Source organism: Centropristis striata, chromosome 1 (genome assembly GCF_030273125.1).
Source record: "Centropristis striata isolate RG_2023a ecotype Rhode Island chromosome 1, C.striata_1.0, whole genome shotgun sequence".
Classification (NCBI taxonomy): Eukaryota; Metazoa; Chordata; class Actinopteri; order Perciformes; family Serranidae; genus Centropristis; species Centropristis striata.
Window position 1 is genome coordinate 34,345,430 of NC_081517.1, and position 21,630 is coordinate 34,367,059.

General features: G+C 38.0%; 1 protein-coding gene across 1 annotated transcript in view; it reads right to left on the reverse strand.

Moving 5' to 3' along the window:
* septin9b (septin 9b) overlaps positions 1-14,154 on the reverse strand; it is a 90,888-nt gene extending 76,734 nt beyond the window's left edge. Inside the window, exon 1 of the mRNA XM_059339783.1 lies at positions 13,703-14,154. Coding sequence (XP_059195766.1) covers positions 13,703-13,724 — 22 coding nt within the window. The 5' untranslated portion in view covers positions 13,725-14,154. The remainder of the gene's footprint in view (positions 1-13,702) is intronic.
* Between the last annotated feature and the right edge of the window lie 7,476 nt (positions 14,155-21,630).

The window sequence follows — 21,630 nt, forward strand, 5'->3', positions numbered from 1 at the left end:
AGAGACACAAAATGACAATGAGGAGACACAAAGCAACTGCATAAAGACACAAAACGACAACAAAGAAACACAAAAAAACACAAAGAGACACAAACAACCACAAATAGATGCAAAACTACAAAGAGACACAAAATGACAACATATAATCACAAACAACTACAACAGAGACGCAAAACATCAACAAAGATACAGATAGTGACAACAAAGGAACACAAAGAGATACAAAAAACAACCACAAAGATGCTAAACTATAGACACAGAACAACCACAAAGAGACACAAAACATCTAAAAAACTTTAAGTTTGTGTGTATTGGTGTTGGGGGCCTTTTCCATGTCAGTGCATAGGGGCCCATTGTCTTTTAATACACCAATGCCTGCAACATGAAAATAAAGGCATGGCATAATCTCTTTTTAAAAGTATATATGGGTTGCTGACATTTTATTATTTGAATAATTCATTTAATCATTATTCATTTTCCAAATAACCTAACATTCACTTTTTTAGGGAGGTGAAACTCATCCATGTGTCCTTAGTAGATTATTCACTCTGGGGGTCCAAAGCATTATCATACCTTACAGTGAATTTAAATTTTTTTTTTTTATGTCTTTTTTTTAATCTTTTGGAACTATGTTTGTTTTGCAACCACATATTATTCCAGTGAGTAAACCTGACTTCCATGTGTTTCCTGGTGCAAGAAGACTGCTGTTTTACAGTAAATTAAGTTGTTTGAGCTTGTAAAAGGACATAATTCAGACAAACTGATACAAGAGAAAACAGAACGAGAGGGCCTCCCTCACTCATACCTTTCACCACCTGCCCTCTCCATCATACAGCCAGATCCTCCCACCACACACACACGCACAGACGAACTGAAAACAAATACATATGAACACTCCAACATCCACTTAAAGCCAGACACACACAAACTCAAAGGGTTATCAGAGCAGATTCCTCTCGCATGACAGTACACCCAGTAAACACACACACACACACACACACACACACACACACACACACAATCCAATACTCTCCTCAGTGAAACACACACAGCATTTATTTTTCTTTGACTTACATACACCAAATGTGTAGCCTATATTTGCACTCGACGACGCAGATGGTCATGAGGCACAGACGGACACGTAGGCCTGTTCACTCATGCAAAAGACACTCACCCACACACACACACACACGCACACACACACGACCCCCGCCCCCCCAAAAAAACTTTGTATCACACATTGACTACGGGTGGATGGTGAGCCTTGGGGTGCACATTAATGTAAGCCGTCACTTCTGAACACGACCTATGGCCGAACGCGTGACTCAAACATGCTAAATTTAGTTATATAACAGTCGAGCAAAAAAACTCACCAGCATGCCAGCCAACACTAAAGGGATGCCTGCGGGGCAGCGGTGCACAATGAAGGAGAAAGAACAGTGGGAAGACGATAAAAGATGAAAGGAGGAGAGGAGGAGCGAGCAGGGGAAGTAGTGAAAGAGGTAAATGGAGGGGAAGAAGAAAGGAGATAAGGTGAGGAAGGAGCTGAGGAAGAGGAGCTGCAAAGGGAAGCACGTGAGAGGGATTCACACATAGTCACAACGTTTATTTTAAAGGGCACCATGATGTGAAGGAAACGCCCTTGGTTGAATTAATTTGTAGTTCTGTGTCAAATTCAATCTATTATACCAACATTAGAGAGATGCTTTGACATTATCTGGTAATATTGTGCTTAAATGGGCCTAACAGGCATGCTTAACACACATGCACAGTGGCTCTCTTTATTCCCTCGAGTCCCAATAAAACCTCCTTTCTCCAAACATAACAGCAGAGGTTCAATGAGATGGTGGAGAATGAGAAAGAGAAAACAGTGTGATGTGGTGCTGCTAGCCACAGTCTGATGACCTCACCAGAGCGCTACGCGGCACTCATCTTCCCCGTGCCTCGTCTCCGTCATGCCCACACAGAGAGAGAGAGAGAGAGAGAGAGAGACACAGAGAGAGACAGAGAGAGAGAGAGAGAGAGAGAGGCGCTGTCCTCCTCATTTGTGTCCCCTGCTGCTGCTGCTGCTACACATCCAACCTGGGGCATGTACAGGGACGACACAACTCTTCACATCACTCATCTACACGAGCCAAATTTAAATACAGACCCTCGTGCTCTCATGCAAACATGAGGAAATGCAATTTTTGGAAACATAAAGGGCTCCCATCGCTTGTTCCAGAAAGATTTTTTTATTCTGTAAGTGCTACTCTACCAAATTGGGGAAATACCAAATAAGAGGCAATCCATCTCCGAAACAAAACTAAGAGCCATTATGTGAATGATCTGTAATATAAGAACCACAGTCATGATGAGGGTTCTCTGTGTTTTTCTACAATAACAGCTGTGAGGTTCAATTTTTGACAAGCAGTCCTCTCAAACATAATAAGGCATCCAGAGTTATTCAGACACCGTAGGACAGTAAATACACATCATTACAGCAATCTGGGAATGTGAAGATCTGATTGTATCTCTATTTTCCAATCAGACTTCCAAGCCTGGCGTGATGGCAGCCACATGGCCCCACAAACAACTCCCGCTGAATCTGAGTGTAGGGAGAAAAATGGAGGAAATAGTTGGTTTGCTGTTCTTTAAGATAAACTCATTGACTTCAGTGCACTGCATCAAATATATTCAGAGATACGCATATCAAGCCAAAGCCATATCTCTGTCTGCTTCCCATTCACTAGTGTGGTATTTTCCGAACTGCTGACCTGCTGGGTTAAGTGAACAAAGTGAGCCTGGATTCAATAAAAGGTATGAGTGATTGTCTGAGAATTGTAAACATATCATTTATATGCAATTTGTAAATCTTTTTCAGGAAACCCACTTTTGAGATTCCCACGGACTGGTTTGACATTTACAGTTCTCCATAACTACTGGAAAATTTAACAAAATGTTCACAAGATAAAGAGTCTACGGCTAGCCGCTCTATTAGGCTGCACTTAAACACAGCAGTGTGGCTACTCGCTCTCATTGAAAATGCAAACATTATGTTGTTTAGTGCACATGGGAGAAGTTGGCCTTGGGGGCTTTCTGGCAGAAATATTTCTGTAATAGGTGGTTGACTTTGTGAGAGGGTCAATTTTAACACAAACCATAATCTTTCCCTAAACCTAACAGCATAGTTTGGTTGCCTAAGCCCAACCAAATTGCAAATAAAACTAATAAATCAACTAAAAAAATTTTTAAAAGTTCTGCGCAAGGCAGAAACGTTGATTTCCTGAGGCAAAGTCTTCTGGCCAACTTCTCCTAACTGCTATGCTTAGCAGGTATGATTTTTTCCATGTTCACCATCTTAGTTTAGCATGTTAGCATGCTAATAAGCAATAAACACACATCAGGTTGATGAACATTTTTTAGTTTGCAGGGATTTGGTCATGAACTAACAATTATTGGACAAACTTTGACCTCCTGGTATTGCAAGATGAAAAATCAGGCGACCATGCTGCAAATATGGCTAAATATACAGCAAACTCCAAAAAGTGTCAAACATAAGGCAGCATTCACACTGCAAACCTTAATTAAGATTTATTGCTAAGATACTATTTTTTGTTTGGCTGTTCTCATATTTTTTAATATATATATTTTTTTAATCTAAAGCCAATATCAGATTCCAGAGTGAACTTGTCACGATCCTGAACTGATGCTTGCAAAATAATACTGACAAATAAATCACACACAGCACATATGGAAGTCCGCATTTTCATTTTTAACTTAAAGTGCAGTGGAAGCCTGATTGTGACCAGATGATAACAAGGATTTAGAAAAAAATATGTTATTATGGGATTTTTGTGGAGCAATGGCTACAACTTCTGTGCAGTGCAGAAATTGGAACCAGGAGAACTGGGATTGTGATGTAAATGGCTATAATAATAATAATAATAATTATTATCATTATTATTATTATTATTATTATTATTATTATTATTATAACAGATTGCATCAAAAAATGTAAGGTTGTCAAACTATGCTTTAAAGTAAATCTGTCGATTGTATTCTCAAGCGACTACCACCAGACCTGTATCTGTTTAAGTTGCAAATATGAAAGTGGCCCATATCGGAATCAAAAAGATCAGATTCAATGTGATTTTTGCTGTTCACGCTGTTATGGAAAACAACACAACATATGAGTCACACATGAGCAAAAATAATTTGGTCCACTTTTTTCAGCAGTCTGAACGTAGCCTTTCTGCCCTCAAGCACTATGAATAATCCAGTGAAAAGTGAAAATCCACACAGAAACACAGCTCTATAATTACTAACAGCTTATCACAATTTCTCAACCACTGAAGATGTTTCACAGCTCATAAAATCGGTAGTCAAAACAAAGTGCAAAACTCATGGCCAAAGTCATTGCTGGTGTTGAGTCAGCAGCTGGCACGACTTCCTGTCAGCGCTAAAATGCACTCAACGAATCGCCTTCGAGAACCAGAAATCATGGCAATAACCAATACATGACCCTGTTAAGCTTTACACACACACACACACACATACGGGGAGAAAGACACTCGAACAGCAAGTCCAGTTGAATGCAGTTCACAGAAAACCCCATGCCTTTAACTTATACGTCATATAGGCTGTTCTCTTCCAGTTCTCTGACAATCTAAATCCCGCTCTCAGGTCATTTGGACTGTCAGGGGCTGTAAAAGTGCTAGTAGTGCAGTCTGTCTGTCCCAGCATGGCTGTGGTAACATGGCTGGCTATTTCCTCCTCACCATAAGGTAATCATTAGAAGTGAGAGGGAGCTGGCAGCAGGAGATGTAAAAATGGGATATCCTCAAAGTTCCAGATCCCTCGCAGGAAAGAAGGAGTCTGTTGTAGCAATTGATAAGTATACAGACACTACGTCTAAGTCTCAGCACCTTTTATCCATTCTGCATGATTTTTGTAAGAGCTTCTTTCGTGGTTTTGAGCGGCACCGAAGCAAGAATAAAAACAGCCCGAAATGTTGGCTTTACAAATCCATATGAAATGAGTTAAGCTGGAACAATAACAGTCTGTCAGCAATGCTCAGTGTCTCCTACAGTGTGTAATATACCTCATTGTGCTGTTAACAAGCCACACTGCTTAACTGTGCATTAGGTAATTGAGTAAAGGTAAGCTTAGATGGAGCATGGATGAGTGGAGCAAAACTATGTGATTTGGCTGATTATCACAAGGCAAAGACACCGTCCACATTAGCTCGAGGCCGGCCACTTTCACCTCCATTTCTGTAAATTAGCCTGAACTGATGGAGGGATGTTGCTGGAGGAAGAGAGAGAGAGAGAGAGAGAGAAGGGGGAGAACGAGAAGAGAGTTCCTGTGGTTCCCTGTGGCTTCGGACCTCTGTAATCAGCATGCCAAGCTCCTGATGTCTAAATCCACAACTCGGACCCAGACAGTCTACACACTATACTCTACACATATATTGTACGCACACACACACACACACACACACACACATGTATGCACACACACACAGCAAGCTCCTGACACATGAGCTCTGCGGTGATTTCCGTTCATGTGGAGTTTGGCGGCGGCGCACGTCCCAAATAAATGCAAGACGACTGAGTGTGAAAAGCATACTGTATCTATGCAGCGTTACACTGAGCCATTATGCAATTACATGTGTAATTAATTAGGATGCAAGCTTTCTGATTTTCTAATTAGGTGACTGAGATTTTAAAGAAAAAAAGAAATTCTTGATGAAGCCTGACTGACACTGATTTTTCTTCGTCGTAAACAATATTGTTAATTGAGAGTTCAAAATTCATAAAAGGATACCAGACAATTAACATTTTTTTGCATAAATATATAAGATAAACACATTTAATGAGGCTCCTATACATGCTTAAGTTGATACATCTGTGATAAGATAATATCAGCAATAATAACAGACAAATTAATTTATTAGTTAAACAATTCAATAATTTTTCAAGTAAAAATGCAAAAGAAAAATGCCATTGCCATGAAATGTGATGACACCATCTAAGGCTTTAGGGGGAAGAGATAGGCATTTTTTGTTTAATAATGATTGAATAAGCAATTAAACAAGAAAAAAAGTTGTAGCTTTATTCTGCTTTCATGAGGCAATGACACTCATGGAAACACTACCGCTTTTTTCCAAAGGGGCCGCCAAAATGAACACAAAATGAAAAGTCCTTGTAGCTGTATTGATGTGAAAAAGGTATTGATATTTTGGCTATAAATCAACTTTATATCATAAAAACACACATTAGAAAATCTCTCTTAGTGGCACAATGAAAACATCTGTAAGTGTAAGATTTTTTTATTTTTTTTAAATGGGGAATGGGGGAAAAAAAGCTTTAACAAAAAACATGGTGAGATTATTGGAAACTTGCAGTGAAATCATTTCTAGAATCAATTGGATTAGAAAATGTACCATCTGCATTTTGCACATTATCAAGTTTACTGTAATAAAATAAGCATAAGGTCATCCATATTACTTTTGCTCTAAACTATTTTAATTTCTATACAAGCAAACACAAACAAAACCTCTGTCAAACTGAGATTGATATTGTTATTGCCTGCTCTTCATCAAATGATCTCAAGAACACATACAGTGTAACGGTGTCATTAGGATCAGCTCCTTCTTTACTAATGGCTTGTAACATCAGGTGTTTCTTTAATGAACATGAGGCGAAATTATTCACGACTGGCTGGCTGTTCATCATGATAAGCAGCAGTGACATGGCCCATTTTCATCCTTATGTTAATCACAGGGGGGGGGCTTTGTTAAGCTGGAACGTCATCATCGTCCGTCTCTATTTATAGCCAAACTCTGACACAGTGGCAGATGATGTCATATGCATGCATGTGCGCACGAATGCGAGTGTTACACGGGACTATTCATCAGGGAGAGAGGTCTCCTTCATGGCACGTATGCATTGTTGAGGCGTGGGTCAGCATTTCATAGTCCATAGCTAAGTTTAAGCAGATAGGAATTACAGCTGTTAGATAAACTGGGAGATAAAACCATGAGAGACGGATAAAAGTCCATGTGTCATTTCCTGTAGTGGGAGTGAAAGGATTAGGCTAATAACTGGAGGAAAGTTTATCTAAGGGGAAAAAGTTCAGTCCTTACAATGAGAGAAACTTGAATAAGCGGTGTGAGAGGCAGCCCTCGGGGGGTAAAACGGTGAGCTTTTGTACTTGGCACTCATGAAAGAAGGCTGATAAAGGTGGGCTCAGACTCACAGAGGCTTTCAGGTTTCAATGTGATAAGGATTATATGAACCGGAGAGCTTGGCAGCTTGACTCTAAGGTAGTGAATTAAATAGATGCTCAGCGATGAATAGCAAAGTAATAAAGACAGCTTTATTATCACAGGAAGAAGTAGTGAATGTGGTGGCAGTCCAGGCCAACATATGACTCAGACTGAAGGGAATCTAGCTCCGCTGTCACTGAAGAGCCATTGTTGAGGTGGAATAAAGAGCTGTATTGACTCTCCTCATCTGCTCTTTCTCTATGGGACCTACCGGTGTGGTTCAGTGGGAGGATGGCTGACATGATGGATGCTGCAGTTTAAAGTGCCATAGCATTTTTAAGAAACCAGTTAGACCCAATGGTACTGTAGCCATTCCCCCTAAATCACCTGGGCCTGATTTGACAGTGATTCTGTGGACTGAATGACTGGGCTGATCTGTGGTCAGTTAGACCTCTGCCTTGTGTTTATGGAAGTTTAATAGTGATGAGCAGTGAGCAGTAACCATAGATTAGTATGTCTACTTCTATGACCAGCCTGATCTCACAAGATTACGTGAAATGACCACAACCTCTTAACACCGAATTACATGCCAGTAAATTACATTGTTTAGGTAACTTCCGACATTTCCGTTATATTTATTTACTGTTTAAACTGTCTTTTATAACGCTTCCCTATTTCACGTAATTTTCACACATTATGTGTGACTTCGGTTTTAAGAAGCCATCATCATTTCACGTAATTTTGTGAGATCAGGTTGCCTATGACCTAAATGATGAGTTCAGTAATAATCAAATTAATCCATACGCAATAAGTCAATTGAAATGGATTGAAAACTACTAGAATTATCAATCTTAAGTTAGTTATTAAGTATAAAGCAGAAATGTTTGCTTGTCAGAGCTTCTCAAATGTGGCTATTTACTGCCTTTCTGGGTTATAAATCCATATTAATAAACCCCTATGTCTATGTGTTGTAGGCTGTTTGTTGGTATAAAATCTCTATAACTTATGTTAGAGATTTTTCACAGTTTTCTTTAGATAATATAATTAAACAAAAATATTCTACTAGTCACATTAATGACTAATGACAGTAGTCATTAATGTGACACATTAATGGCACACAGCGAAAAAAATCTCTGATCCTCTCTGCAGAGGATATGGAGAATTTAAATGTAATAAGAGAGTTTTTCTGTTTTCTGGATCGACTCTCTGATGATGCAAATCAACAGTTCCGAGTCCGACCGCAAATAAAAAACCCAACTTAGGCCAGTGCAAATTTGATGCAATGCATCAGATAAACAACTACAATCAGTGAATGTCATCTTATTTGCAGACAGGTTGATTGCTGTCAGCAAGACAAATATAGACTGATACCAATGTTGGGCTGATATACGCAGTCATCCATAAAGTTGGAATCTTTTTGTTTTCGGACCCAATTCTCAATCCTGTTAATTGTGGTTTTATTTTCATTGTGATATGTTTGTAAGAGATTGAGTTTTGAGAAGCTACACTTGAGCGGTGAAGAATAAATCACATTGTCACAATCATTTCATTGAAAGAGGTAAAAAATATTTTATTCCAACTTTATGGGCAACGGTGTATGTACAGTCATGGAAAAAAATATTACACCACCCATGTTTTCTTTCATTTCTGGCCATTTTCCATGGTTTTCTTGATAATAACCAAAATCATTATCAAGAAAACCATGGAAAATGTCTAGATATCAGCTCTTAAATTAAACTTATGAGATTGTATTGTTGTTGTCATCATATTTGTCCAAACAAATGTACCTTTAGTTGTACTAGGCATTAAAAAGAACAATAAATTTAAGAAAAAAACAGTCTAATAATTTTTTCCATGACTGTATATCGGTGCATCATTAAGAAATGAATACAATCTAATACATCTATTGCTAGCTAATGAAGATAAAAACAGCCCCACATGGGTTGGGAATGGGATAATTTGGAAATTGAAACATTGTTTGGGATAAAAATGGTTGTAAAATAAAAAATGGTAACAAAAAAGAACCTTTTTCTTATATTAATACCTGTTCAACGTGGTAAACAATACCAAAGTTATGCATAACATATTAAAATATTCTGATATTTTATTCAGAATATTGTAAATTGATTAGATGATATGATCATATCAACAAGATACAATCTCATTTAATTTGATAATGATCATTTGTGTTTGGATCCAGATAGGACCTGAAGTGCATCCCCAGCCTGACGCGCCCTAATAAAATTTGGCTAAGTCAGTGTGTGGGCCAAAGTCTGAACATGTCGCCCACTACAGTACATCTTATCCAGCAGGCTAAATCCTGACAATCACCCCCTCCAGTGTACCGCACAGCATTGACATGCTGAGTCATTGTGATAATTAGCGATTTCCTTATAAAACTGGAAGAGATGAGACTGTTTCCCCAAGACATCCAGCATTGTGGTAGTGAGTCTATGTTCTATGTACATGAAGTCCATTGGTCAAATATGACGACCTAAAAATAACACATCCGTCAGTTCCATCCACAAGTCAACATCAAGAACGCTTCCCTGAATCTTTATCACATCTTCTATCAAAGAGAAACAAATACACACAACCAGCCCCCAGCAAATGTTCACCACAAAGGAGTCTATTGAAGCTGAGCCTGTTTTGAAAAATGACCCAACCATGAGAATATATAGCACAGCTGACTGGGATCTCTCATGCGTAGGAAGATAGAAAGAAAAAGGCGGGAGAGGAACAGTGCATCTACTCTGCTGGGACTCCCTGTTCGTTCAGGGTCACATTACTTGAAACCACAGAACAACGTGGATACATCCAGTTCATTAAGCCCAACAAGCTCCAGGTCTCACCGGACTTGCCTAAATCGGGCAAACATATTTTTTGTTGGTGATCTGAGGGATGACACAATGCTCCCACTCCGAGAGAGAAATTAAGCATGAGTGACTGGAGAAAACATGGATCTAATGCATTCCTCCCAAAAAGCGAAAAGGCATTTCTAAAAACAGAGCTTTGAAGTTGTATTTGCATGTAGTTTATGGACTACTTTTATGGTATATCCTATAAGAAGAAAATACAGATGGTAGCACATTAAACATGTGTACAACAACAGAACCTGATAGGGGTTGGATATGAAATGGTATTTCACACCAAGTTTTTGGTCTGAAGTGAACATGTTGGATAGCAGCTCTCAATTACACATCTGCACAACTTCAAACAGCTGCATTCTCCATTCTCTACTATATATTTTGCATGAGGTAAGTCAGAGGTGGAACCAAGTCATTGTTTTTGCAAGTCACAAGTAAGTAAGTCTAATGTTTCCTCTAGGATTTTTTTGTGGATAGGTGAAATTTACAATGTGAGGTTTAAAAATGAATTAAAATACAGCGTAATTTATGTGAAGCTCTCAGATCATTTGTTTTACTTTTATCTATGCATTCTCCTGTATTTACTAGGTGTACCTGAATGCACCACACCTTGTCACATACATAACATCTCTGTCATTACTGTGACTTCAGGACATTTCTTTAAGTTCAGAAGTAGTGGGGGGAATAAGTCTCATGTCAAAATGTGCTCTTCGCCAAATGTAACACCATTTTAACAACAGAGTAAAAATCATGAATGCTATTTAAAACTTGTCTTCATTTGTTCAATGTGGTAATACTCTGTGACTGCAACTTTTTAGGCAAAGATCTGGGATGTTAAATGTCGACTTGCTGGGAATGAACAGTGACATAAGTTGATTCAGAAAATGAATTGATTCGTGGCTAAAGTCCAAGTGAAGTCACAAGTCATTGGTGTTAAAGTCCAAGTCAAGTTGAGAGCTTTTTTGTCTTTTTCGTATCTAAAGTCATCAAATTTGTGAGTCGAGTCCAAGTCATGTGACTCGAGGCCACACCTCTGGGATAAGTTGGCAGAAACATAGAAAAGACTAAAAAGGCTCTCTATTAAAAGCATTTTCATTAGGAGAAAATTTTGCTAATTGGGTTCTCTATCAGTTCAGCCATGAAATGCTCCAGTCCAGCCTAACAGATGATTTGACACCTTCGGGTCAAGATGGTGCATGGAGAAACTGCTGGAGCAACTACGAGCTTTGAACAGAGTGTGGCTGCCCGGTGTTTGCCTGGAGAGAGATCAGACTACCAGTCAACCCCAAGATCAAAGTATGTAAAAACCATCGGGTTAAAAACACGGTTTTATTCCGTCAAAAGTAACAGCAGTTTCCAAGCATCCTGGATGGGAAATTACATCTGGACTCTGTGGGAAAAGAGTGAAAAAGCAACAACATAACACCTGTTGTGGCCCATGTGACCACCTACTGAACTACCAATCTACCACTGGATAAACATAACAGCAAATAGTTTAAGTGAGTTTGTATCGCTGTGCTGTGTTTGTGCAGGTGTAGGGGTTGAGGATCTCCAGAGATAGAAACTGACAGTTTGTGATAAGACTCCTTAAACAGCCCAGTCCCTCACCTCTAAGAATGACCTTTCCCATATTTAGATTCCTTGAAAGGTCAAGCACTGATTTCTAACGGCTCCGGACTGCTGCTGTGTTTGTGATAGTTGCTGCGCACATGGTGGGTAATACTTTGATAATCTGAATTTTGGTAGAAAGTTTAATGTGAACCAGATATAATATGATGGCACAGACACATAATTAGGTAATAAGAAGAGACTGTCCTCCCCCAAAAAACAACCGATAGGATTATTTCAACCCAAATTAATGTCCATTAGTGGCAGTCTCTAGTGGCCGTAGTAATTATAAAGGATGCAAAGGCAGAAGTAATATACAGAGTGTAGGAGCAAAGGCAGGAGAAAGGATATGGGATATGAAGAACGGTAAGGTCCACTGAGGGAGGATGTGAGGGGTGGTGGATGCGTCAAACAAATGCAGGACTTTGATGCAGGAGACCAGTATTTGTGTACTGTGTGAAATCTAAAGGCATTGTCGTTCTTTATACAACTATCATGCATAATGTGACTTCTAAATGTCACATTTTGTTATCTAACTACCTCATTTGCAGCAGTTACATCTAGTTATTTAACTCTTTCTTCACATCTTTTGCTATTCCTAATAATGTACTTTATTTTTTAAGTAGTTTTGTTGCCTAAACATAACCAAATTGTGACCAACCATAATATTGAGATATGACGATGTGTTGATCACCTGCCAGCAGGAGGCAGTATTGTGCACGTTCACACTTCCCCCGAGCTGGATCAAAGTTCACATTCAAACCATAGACTGTATATTCAAACTAGTATATTCATTGTTTACCATTTAACTTTTGAACTTTTTTTTAATGCTTCAACTGGTTGTGTCATTTAAAATTTGTTGCCATTATGGCAGATTTTTGGACTTGTACCTGCACGCCTGGCAGGTACACATTGGATAGAAATGTAAGATTGAATGACCATATTAACTTTGCATTGATAATAAACACAAAAATAGTAGGTATTTTAAATTGATTTGTTTCTCTAATTACTTGATATGATATGAGAATATTGTCTTTTTTTATCGTCTTATTTTGGTCTTTGATGACCTGAAATGAAATGTATTTTCTTCACTCAGTGTTTAATATGTGTTCTGTTTCCAACACAAGCCTCCGCAGCATCAGTTTGTGCCTCTTTTTTCTGTCTGTTTAATTTAGAGCGCTTTATTTTTCTCCCCAGAGCCCGTCCTATGCCCCTAAATGCTGCGAGAGGGGCAATGCACAGATGGGGCCTGAGCAAAGCCAGAGATGTGTTGTATAATACACACACACACACACACACACACACACACACACAAACACAAGCACACACTATATTGTGTCATGCATGCAGACGCCAACATGAGCAGGCAAAAGCATGTCCACTGACATCACGAGCAAACAGACATCCAAAATGTTTGTTGAAGCCAAACACACACGCGTGCAGCACTGTGAGTCCGTGAAGGGAGCGCAGCCTGGAGGGGCCAGTGCATCCACACAGAAGGTCAGACTGAGAAGGACAGATGATGATGCACATGAGACTTTAATAGCCAGGGGACCCCGAGGTGCTCCCCATGGGTGCTGCTGCACACTCAGCCGAAAAACAAACTGGCCCAAAACAACAGAGGGGGCGAAGACTGAGTGACAGAGTTTGGCAAGTTGGAAAGTGATAAAAAGGCAAGTCAAGGAGAGTAGAAATAAAGTTTAAAGAGAATCATTTTTTACACACAGTCTTCTAATAACAATAACTCTATACTGCAGGTTGTGTTGACATGCAAAATATTTTTTATAAATCATTCATATATATGGTACTTAAAGTAGGTCACATTATATATGCATAATTCATGCTTGTGATAATTTTTCTGCAGTGTTTATATCATGTGATATCTGACTAAATACGTTTAAATGATGCAATATAATATTACAATAATAACTGTATTTTAGCATACTTTTTTGAAAAAAAAACATCTTTACACTACCTGTATTGGCGATCTTCTTCATGCTCTGGTTTTGCTGTTGGTCCACTTCTCTCAGTCGTCGGTCAAATGGTCCTCAGAGGAAACCCGGGACTGTCCGTGTCTCGCGCAGTTCCGTCGTCCAAATAAACTGGAGTGGACTTTGTTGTCTCAGTTTGTCTGCACTTGTTTCTTGTGCGTGATGCCACTCGGTGACTGCAGGCAGCGCAGATGCAGAAATGCCGTGTGATCAGCTGAGCTCGATGATGTGCACTTTAGTTGAGAGTCTCGAGACCGCACGACCATGGTGAAATAACTGTGAGCGCGTGGGGGTGGGGGCGAGAGGAGTGCCATTGACGCGCTTTTACGCACGGATCCCAATTGGAGATAGGAGATAAGTATTGTTATTATATACATGATTAAAAACATGTCTTTTTTCATTTACAGCCTTGAAATAAAATGTATTGACTGGACCAGAGAAACAAAACAGCCGTGATGTCATTCTGTCGTCATTTTATCGAAAGCTCTGTTCTTTTAATATTTTGTCACAAACGTATCTGCCGTTAATTCTAGGTAGTAACTTATTCATATCAGTTACTTATTGAATGTATGTCTAATATGAGCGTGTGGGAAAAAAGTCAGCTCGCGACTTTGCTTGCTTGCTTGCTTGATTGATTGATTGAATGATTGATTGTCTGCCTAGCTGGGGGAGGGACTTAAGCATCGTAGAATGATTGAACCGCCCCCATGTTCAAATTCCTGCCACAGCTGAGCGTCCACTACTCCAATACTACTAAAGCCGGTAAAAACATCAAATCACTGGTATACACCCCTAAACAGACGCCATGCTGATGCTCTTTTTGGTTGACGCACTCCCTGACCAATCACACTGCAGTGCTGTCCAACAACAACCTCTTACTTGGTGTGCAAACCTGTGAGTCAATGCATTGACTATCAGATGGTTAGTGCCAGGTTTGTGTGTGTGGCTGCCCAATGCCGCCCTCTTCTGGTTAAACGTGGCTTTTGCAATAATAAACCAGCATGCAAATTAGCAGGGACCTGCTGCATGAACATATATGGTGTTATTAGTGCTTTTACTATAATGAGAGGACAAAGTTTCTGCTTTTGCTGCCAACTCCTTGTTTGAAGGACTCTACCAGCTTAAAATAAGAGAAGGCAAACTTACAAACTTAAACTTGAACCCATTTCTGGAAGAGAGTCATATTGATATTTAATATAAATATAAATATAAATATAAATATAAATATAAATATAAATATAATATAATATAATTAATATTAATATATTATTATTATTAATAATAATAATTAATATTATGTACTTTTGACTAAGGTGCTCATACTGTGTCACTGGAGGCAATTTGGCAAAAAATAAAATGTAAAAGCTTGATGGGTAAAATTTCTTCTTCTAGGAAAATGATGTAACCCTCATTTCCAGTGGTTCTGAGGTACATACAATAAATGGAGAATGAGAATGAACTCAAATCAAAATCAAACAGCAATAAAAGACAAACATATGTTTTATATTATTGGAGACAGCAGACATAGTCTGCTGGTGAAAGTACAAAGATGAAATGAAGGGAAGTTGGTGAGTTCAGGAAGTAAGCTTAGATAAACTTGGTGTCATTCAGTTGTGACCATCTTTCAGTTTGTAAAACCCACACTCACATGAAATACCACGGTGTTATTTAGGTCAGTGGCTGGGGGAGTAAATACCACAGAATGAGTCTAAAGGCCAGGTGGAAAACATTATGTGCCTTTGTGCCATTCTATTCAACTATTCAAGTGTAAACATGTTGAAACTCTTTGAACTACTGAACATCATCATAATCATTATTAATTATTATTAATGATATATTGTCTGCTAGACCTTGTTTCTGTAATGCCTGTGACTCAGTTAGACATGCACGTTGTATGAATCTTACTAAGTCATATATAAGATTTAAAAAAAAAACCCCACAAGAAGTCAGACAGAAACACATGGAATTAAAGTGAGATAATTTTGTATTAAGGCAATAATAAAAAAAGTTTTTTGTTTTATATACATTTGTTTGCAACTCTATACACACGCTCACATACAACAGGTGCAGATGAAACTGCACCTGTTGTATGTGAGCAAAACATCTGACATCAACTAGAAACACAAATGCTGCATCACATACAGTATATGTTAACGTCATACATTACGTCATACATACAAAAAAAATTGTGTGCGGGTGTAATCGTAATACCTATTGTTATTGTAATTGTATATTGTACATGTATTTGTAAAACCCTTTGTTATCTTTATCTTTTGTTAGCTTTCTTGTTTATGTGAACCATCTTTCAGGTGAGAACTTTACAGTTGCAAACCACCCACACATATCCCCCCACCCTGTGGTTTGTGACCACATGTACATTTTAGCAGTTGTTTCCCTCAACATGGAACAATATCTGCCCCAGATTTTTGTATTTTTGTAAAAGCTGCCTTTGCCTGGAAGCCACAGAAGAAAACAAAAAAAACATGAAATTCACGTTTGTGCTTTATTGTAAATTCAAGCAAATCAATAATCTGACTTGTCAGACTTATTCATCATATAGTTTTAGCGCTCAGTTTTGTTTGTTCCCTAACTTTTATTTTGTAATTATTATAGACCATAAACCCCTGCAAGCCCTGACAACACACATTCATTTTCAGTAAAACCTAAAGAGTCTTTTTATTGTCAAATTAATGCTGGCATTAATCATTTAAACTAATAAACTGTTGTTATAAAGTATGAGAGAACAAGGAACATTATTAATACATTTACTCTATTACTCGTGATTAAGCAGTCAAATATAACCAAAAAAGCACAAGCTACACAAATATTTAAATTCAAATGTATTTTAGATTGTTTGTATGATTACCAGCTGTGACGGTGTGTGGCTGGTATTGTTCTCACTTTTTGAGTGTATTTGCACCATGATGACACACACACACACACACACACACACACACATTGTAATAGTGAATTCCCTTGAAAAGTTATAATAGTTTTTGGATTTTTCATTAGTATTAGTTTTATCTTCATTGTGATTTTTTGGTTTCAAATTCAATTAGTTTTAATTAGTTTTTAGAGTGAGTTTGCCAGTTTTAGTTCAGTATTTTTGTTTTTGAAATGCTTTAGTTTTAGTTGAGTTTTTATTAGTTTTAGTTTTTTGAAATGGGGTATTTGTTGGGTGGGAGATTAAAAGAGGTCACAAATACATTTTGCCTTCATTTCCTTTGTCTTATCCATCTTCATTATGTATGAAAAAAGTTGACAATGACGAAAACGAAGGACATTTTCACTATAAGTTAGTTTTGTAACCACACAATACAGTTTCAGTTAATTTTTTAAACTCTCATTTTTGAGAGGACCGGCCAAAATGTCCTCAATTTGCAAAAATGTCCCCACTCTGTTGGTTAAAAACGTGTTCTGGTCCTCACTATGTAGGAAGTACAAGAACACACACACACACACACACACACACACACACACACACACACACACAGGTGAAAACAGTCCCAGTCACACGCTGTTGCTGCTAATTAATATTTGTTGACAAATGATCCTAAACACCAGAATACAGGCTTGGCGTTGAGTGCTGTGGAACATGGCGGGGCCCGTTCTTGTTCATGACTTCGTACACTGTATCATTCTCGACCTGAGGGGCGCGTGTGGCTCTTCTGTTGGGAGTCCATCGTCTCACCTGTTGGCAGGGAAACATTGATCCATACAGTGTCTGATGGGATAAGTTCATACAGATATCAGAAAATTACTGTCATTGCAATTAAGACCTTTTAAGAAACACATTTAGAGAAGAGAAGACTGAAATTTTGGGATATGTTAAGTAGAAGAAATTCTAAGATGTTTTAATGTTAGACAATCAGTGACTCAAGGTCTCTGGTGACACTAGTTTTGGCATGTTTTATGTTGGCTATGTCTGAGAAAAAAACATTCTAACAGAAATAATCCAAGCAAATCGAAACAGATAAAAGGTGTCATGTTATATTTCAGGTATCTTTAATTAATATATTTTATTTAATGATAAAGTAAATGTAAGACTTATGTGTAAGGATCTGAAGAGTATGTTCTGAAACTTCACTTCGCTTTACAAGCATGTCAGTGCCATTACCTTTATGAAAAACGTATGTATTTCTGTAGTTGTTGAGGGTTTTAAACCAAATTAAAAAATTAGTAAGGTGTCTTGCAGTGGTGGAAGACATATTCCACACTGCAGAATTTACTCCAATACAAGTAAAAGTCCTTCAAAACTTACTTCAGTAAAAGTACAAAAGTATCAGCATCAAAATGTACTTAAAGTATCAAAAGTAAAAGTACTCGTTATGCAGAATGGACCCACTCTGATTGTTAAATATATTTTCCCAAGTTAGGGCTCATTTAAACTAAATACTGTTTTAGGTTTACTTAAAAAATGTTTAATCACTTCTAATCAATTTATCATGTTTTTTATGTTAAATCTCGACCTGAAAAGTAACTGAAGTTGTCAGCTAAATGTAGTGGAGTAAAAAGTAAAATATTTGCCTCAAAATGTAGTGGAGTAGAAGTATAAAGTGACATAAAATGGAAATACTGAAGTAAAGTACAAGTACCTCAAAATTGTACTTGAGTACAGTACTTGAGAAAATGTACTTAGAAACTTTCCACAACTGGTGTCTTGATATTTGCAAGGAAACTTGTCTAGCAATTTATCTTGAGACAGTTTTATAAACAGAAATACACTTATTAGAGTTCATAGAAACTGCAGCCACATCCTGCAGACTGAAAGGGTTTTCTTTGTACTCTGTACATGCAGAGTGATTAATATCTGCACACACAGGAAGCTTCCCTGAACTCACCCTGGGGATGATCAGCAAGAGAAACACTATGGTTACCAGCACGCTGATGGTGCAGGCGCCGACGATTATTAACTCCAGAGATAGACTTCTTTCAGTGGCAGGTGCACAAGGCACCTCTAACCGACCAGGACAGGGTGCCACTTCTGTGTGAAATAATGAAAAGGCAAACAAGAGTTAAACCAAATGAAATGTCTTCATGCAAATGTTCCTATTGTTTCCATCTATAGCGACAGCATTTGTAGCAGAACTTTAACTATGAATAGACCTGAGGCTCTTTAAAACTAAAAGAAAGTAGATATTATCTTGGTCCACCAGTGGTGGAGTATTCTATGTACTTAATATTTATATTCATCACAATAGGACAGTGTAAAAATACTATATTACATTTTTTTTGTATATTTTACTCAGGTAAAATAACACAAATATGTTATCTGCAAAATGTAGATACTGTAAATCAATAATATATTGGTTTTCACATGCTTTTTATTTGAATCTAGTCTCTAGTCTGTAAGTATATTTATTTTATTTGAGTTTTATAACAATCTGATATATATTAGGGTAGTAGACCTCCCTGGAGTCGCACTGAGTAAGTACTACATGTGAGTAATGCAGATAACATACGATAAAGTTCTTTATCTTCATTAATTTATTTTTATCGTCATTTCATGGTCATGTCTGTATTTTGTCACCTTTATCAAATGTGCAAGCCGAGTTTGTTTCAAAGTTAAATGTTTCCGCATCAATACTTTTCTACATATTGGCTTTTTATGACCTTAGAAGAGCAAGAAAAAAACATTTAGTATCATATCTTATATACTTACAATATGTTTTGTATATAAAATTACATAACTAACTAAGTAGATTTTCCTATTAAATATTTTCCCATGACATGTACTAGAAGAGTAAAAAAGAATTAGTGCCTGATAAAGTTACATACCACTTTTTGAGAAGAAAAAATAAAAAAACTCACCTGTTACAAAAAGTATGTAGGCATTGCATTTTAAATCAACTTTCCTTTTGTAGAAACACCTGTAGACACCAGAGTCATTCACGGTCAGGTTGCTAATGGTGATGGTGTGGTTCTGCAGAGTTCCCTTTGTCTGAATCCTGCCTGTGTAGCTGCTTCGTGGGGTGATTGTATCTGTTCCATTATATGAGTGGTAGTACAGCACCTCTTTAAGCTCCATCTCATACTGGTGTACGTACAGATACATCCCCCGAGGAGTATCTCTGCTGCTGGAACATCTCTCGTAGGAACACTTCAAGGTGACAGTCCTGCCAGACTCTCGACAGAATGCTTTGTCCTCTGTCATAAAAGAGACAAACACACAGTATGTCTGGAAGCAGATACTCAAACTCTTTTACACAGTTGAAAAATATTCCTCTCAACTGGTTGAGTGATTTTTGTTTCAGGCAGACTTTAAATGTTGTGAGAGGATTTAACATACCTGCATGGGCAGAAAGACAGAGCAAAAGAGTGGCCCAACAGAGGTGCATCATCCTGCAGCACTAACTACATAAGGCCTGTGTCTCCCACATATGAGACACAGAGAGAGAGAGAGAGAGAGAGAGAGAGAGAGAGAGAGAGAGAGAGAGGGAGAGAGAGAGAGAGGGAGGATGAACAGAGCTTCCTGTACTGTTCGTGAGGTGATGATGTGAAACCTGTGAGACAAAATCTTTGATTTCAGACGCTTCCGTTTGATCGTCAGACAGCGATACGCAGCTTCGCTACAATGCTGCGATGCTGAAATCGAGACAATAAAAATGTGTACATGAAAAAAAAAAAAAGGTAAAGCCAACATACTCTTTTAAGTAAATAAAATGTATGTGGCAAAGGTTTAAAAATCAAAGAGATCACCTTACCGTAAATAACATGCTATTTAGTGGTTAATACTCGCCTCACAGCAAGAGGGTCGACGGTTCGCCTCCCGCCTGCGGCTCTCCTGTGTGGAGTTTGCATGTTGTCCTCCCACAGTCCAAAAACACGCACTTAGGTTTAATTGGTGACTCTAGATTGCCCGTAGGCGTGATTGTCTGTAACTATATGTCAGCCCTGCGATAGTGTGGTGACCTGGTACCCTGCCTCTCGCCCTGACGGATAAGCGGATAAGGGTAATGAATGAAAACTACAGACATATTGTAAAATATATTAATATAACTTAAAAGTTCTAAAAAAAAATACATTTGATTGAGTGGTGAGCCACAGTAAAAGCACTGGGTTTAATAATAAAATGAAAGTATAGGTAAATTACATTAAGCTGGTTTCACTTTCTGTTAATAATAGTGACACCTGTATTTTTAGGAAAAGTCGAAATGCCTGCTTTGAAAAACAAAAGGGCTATTATTCTATACAGGCTAATAAAATTCAATGTGGCTCTGTGGCTACATTTAATGTATTTTATACAGTCACATGGCCCATTCTTAACTAACTTGATTTCACCTGTGATTTTCCTGCTATTTCAAGTTCAGATGTCTGCTGTGAAGAGTCCTTCACCTCAATTACCCCACAGGGTACCTAGCACCTACCTGCACCTTTACTCCAGGCTTACTGTGTGAGATCGCCCCCTGGTGGAGGGTTTGTGGGGTGTTTTGACTTTTGACAACAGAACACGTTTGTGGACCTGTGGACACAGAGAAAACCAAAACCAACACCTTTTTTAAATATTTTTTTTAAGAGTACTGACATTATCATGCTGCAGGAAAATAATAATAATAATAATATATATATATATATATATATATATATATATATATATATATATATATATATATAATCTGCACATTTTTTTTCAAACTTTATGAGTAAAGCAAGTAACCTGTCAAACTGTATACATGCCTTTTTGTGTGCAACAAAGTTTGTGTTGGATACATTTTGTGCCAATTCATTTATGTCCATGCACATGGGACATAAATGATCTGAAAGGAATAAATTCAGAAAGGAACACACACACACACACACACACACACACACACACACACACACACACACACACACACGTGAGTTCATCCACTGATCAGGACTCCATTACTGCACTCTATCTTTAGTTTACTGCTATATTAATGTTCTGAAT